This window comes from Agrilus planipennis, unplaced genomic scaffold, assembly GCF_000699045.2.
Source record: "Agrilus planipennis isolate EAB-ADULT unplaced genomic scaffold, Apla_2.0 scaffold332, whole genome shotgun sequence".
NCBI classification, from domain to species: domain Eukaryota; kingdom Metazoa; phylum Arthropoda; class Insecta; order Coleoptera; family Buprestidae; genus Agrilus; species Agrilus planipennis.
In genome coordinates, this window is record NW_020439024.1 from 18029 (window position 1) to 21026 (window position 2998).

Below are 2998 nucleotides of genomic sequence, written 5' to 3' on the forward strand. Positions count from 1 at the left end.
TAAATAATAATTAATAAAATAATTATCTTTTGCTTTTTAGTTTTGTGCGTCTGAAGTTATTCAACTGTCACCCACTTTTCAGCTTTGTTTAAAACTTTAAATCTCTAGCTTATCAAGTTGTTAGTTTTAAATTACAAAATTTATCCCTAATGACCCGAGAGTCTCTTTGGTGTCGCTGAGGGAGACTGTCAAAAAAAGTTTAGCGTCTCTGAACGAGAGACTCGAGTCGCTCATAGAGAGATCCTTATTTCGTATCTAGTCTCTGAACGAGAGTCTCGAATCTCTGAACGAGATACTCGAATCTCTGAATTAACAATTTTATCTTTCGAGTCTCTCATACAGAGACTGTGAGAGATCCATAAAAACACGTAGGCAATAACTGAGGGACTGTGAGGGACTGTGAAAGACTGTGAAAGACTGTGAAAGACGCTCTCATAGACGCTGAAAAACTGAGAGACTGGAGAGAGACTGATAAATAATTTTTGCCCAGGGGAAGGAACAAACGTTGTCATCTAGTTCCGAACTATGTTTAAAAATCTCTCGCTCATCGAGAAGTTAGTTTAAAATCAATTGCAAAATTTATACAAACAGACAGACAGACAAGGCAGCAAGTTAATAAAAGCATGATGAAATAATGATAGAAACCATTCGATTTCAGGATATGCACTATGCAGGTATGCTTCAAACAACCGAATAAAAAATGTGTTTAAGTTAATAAATAACAACAAACGATTCAAGTTGCAATGGTACCATATATTCAATAATAAAAATAGTAAACAATAAATTAAAACAAATTATTGTGCAAGTCTCCAATAACATACACCAACGGTTGTAACTGAAACTTGGTTTCGATGCAGATTTAAACTGCGATTTTACAACGTTGGGTCAACCAGTTAAGCGTATTCTCGTAAGCCCTAATGATGATGAAGATGGACGGCATGTGGTACAACGTGGGCGGAGTGAAGAAGGACGGCTCCGTGGCTGTGACCGCCGGCGACGATACCATGGGCAGAAGGTGCGATAAGATGAGCACCGTGGTGGGCGGGTCCTACAACTGCTCCATGAGCAGAAGGTGCAATGAGGTGAGCACCGTGGTGGACGGGTCCTACAACTGCTCCGTGAGAAGAAGGTCCGATAAGTTTGGCTCCGTGGTGAACAGGTCCTACTACTGTACCATGGCTAGAGGGGCCAACAAGGGTTGCACCGTGGTCTACAGGTCCTACTACTGAACCGTGGTGGGAAGGGCCAACAAGGGTTGCACCGTGGTCAACAGGTCCTACTACTGAACCATGGTGGGATGGACCAACGAGAGTGGCGCCATGACTGACGGGACCAGCAAGAGCACCATGACTGGATGGTCCTACAATTGTGGCGTGTCCATGGCCGTGAGCAAGAACTGGAGCGGCAATAATTCCATGGGCTCCGTGATGACCATGCCATTGACTTTCCAAAAGTCCTTCTCCGTGCCATTGGCCATCATCATGACCATGGTGTCCCAAGATGATACCTGCATTGGCAACAGCCAAGCAAGCCAAAGATACAATAGCCTGTAACAAATCAAATCCATAGAAATCACTACAATAAAAACAATTGGTAAAATTACACAGACTAATTGGTTAGATTTAATGAAATTTGAAAATGGTTGAGTAAACCTAAGCTGTATACAAACCGCTTACCAAGAATTTCATTTTGTTGGTTGTATGTTTGATTGGTGTCGATCAACTGATGACTGTGAACGCTTTGCTATGTTATTTATATTCAATATTGACCTTCGATGTAAGCTAGATCACCACCTGCAGTCGCAAAGAAATGAATTCTTTGGTTTTGAAGTTATACTTTCAACTTCCGTATCAAAGATTAGCCACGCATGTGAAAGGAATTGTGAAATTTACCGACCCTCAATGACATATTCCTGTAAGAAATTGCTATGGTAAATTATTCATGAACAACTGAAACAGTTAAATGCCGTAATAACCAAGATTTTTAAATCTTAACTTACAGACATTGATTTAATTTGATTAGTAAATTAGAACAATTAGCACATAAGCATTTTAGACTTAAATGTATATGACAATTAGGGGGTCGTGGAAATAATGATAATTACTGCAATATCTTTTTTATATTTTCACGTTATTATTTATGAGCATAATAACCTTCCACACATGTGGATTTAAATACTTACTTTGCACAGGGTTTTCCCAAATTGTTGTCAAAAATTTACGACAAGTAAAGACGGATAATGAACCTCCAATAACACAGGCCAACAAATGAAATGTTTGTAAAAATTTACCTAAGTCTTATGTATTTTTTAGTGCTGAAATCGTATTCGATATCAGTTTTTTTATCACCCACAATTTTCTCACAATATGACATTGTGTATTGTATAATTGTATATTTCAACAAATAGGGAAAAATTAAATTAATTATATTAAATTAAAAATAAAAAATGTAGTTCTTAATGAAGTTGCAATTTTCTCTTATAAATAATAGATTACTAAATATTAGATATATGTTTGCGAAGCATTCTGTTGCTCACTGTGAAGTGTCCAACAGTAATCACCCATCATGTTTACATTACACCTTCCTTGGTATCGTTTCTCCATTTCTTTGATGTCCTGATGAAACCGTTCCCCTTGCTCTTCACTGACATCATCTAAGTTTGTAGGAAAAAAGTCAAGATGGTTGTGCAAAAAGGGGACTTTAAGGCCCATCAGACAACCAAGATTTTTAAAATTGTTTATCATGTTAGATATGATAAGTTCATAGTTAGGATCTTTTACATTGCCCAAAAACTTCTTCACAACTTCTCTAAATGATATCCAAGCCTCTTTTTCCTTTGTACTCATCGTTGTTGGTATCGAGCATCAGTTTACGAATATCAGGCCCAACGAAAATCCCTTCTTTCAGTTTAGCTTCTGATAAATGAAGAAATTTTCTACATAAATATTTAAAACAATCACCATCTTTAGGCAAAGCTTTTACAAATTGTTTCATTAAA

The 2998-nt window shown here is 37.4% G+C and overlaps 2 protein-coding genes across 2 annotated transcripts in view; both read right to left on the bottom strand.

Moving 5' to 3' along the window:
* Nucleotides 1-625, bottom strand: part of LOC108743418 (transcription factor MafA-like) — a 10478-nt gene extending 9853 nt beyond the window's left edge. Inside the window, exon 1 of the mRNA XM_018478984.1 lies at nt 586-625. Within this exon, the coding sequence (XP_018334486.1) occupies nt 586-625 (40 nt within the window). The remainder of the gene's footprint in view (nt 1-585) is intronic.
* Nucleotides 626-732: 107 nt separating this feature from the next.
* On the bottom strand, nt 733-1773 carry LOC108743421 (histidine-rich protein PFHRP-II-like). The gene is made up of 2 exons (XM_018478986.1): nt 1677-1773; nt 733-1547 (listed from the first exon to the last, which is right to left on the bottom strand). Exons 1-2 carry the CDS (start codon nt 1686-1688, stop codon nt 915-917), a joined length of 645 nt encoding a protein of 214 aa, XP_018334488.1. The 5' UTR covers nt 1689-1773; the 3' UTR covers nt 733-914.
* Nucleotides 1774-2998: the final 1225 nt, after the last annotated feature.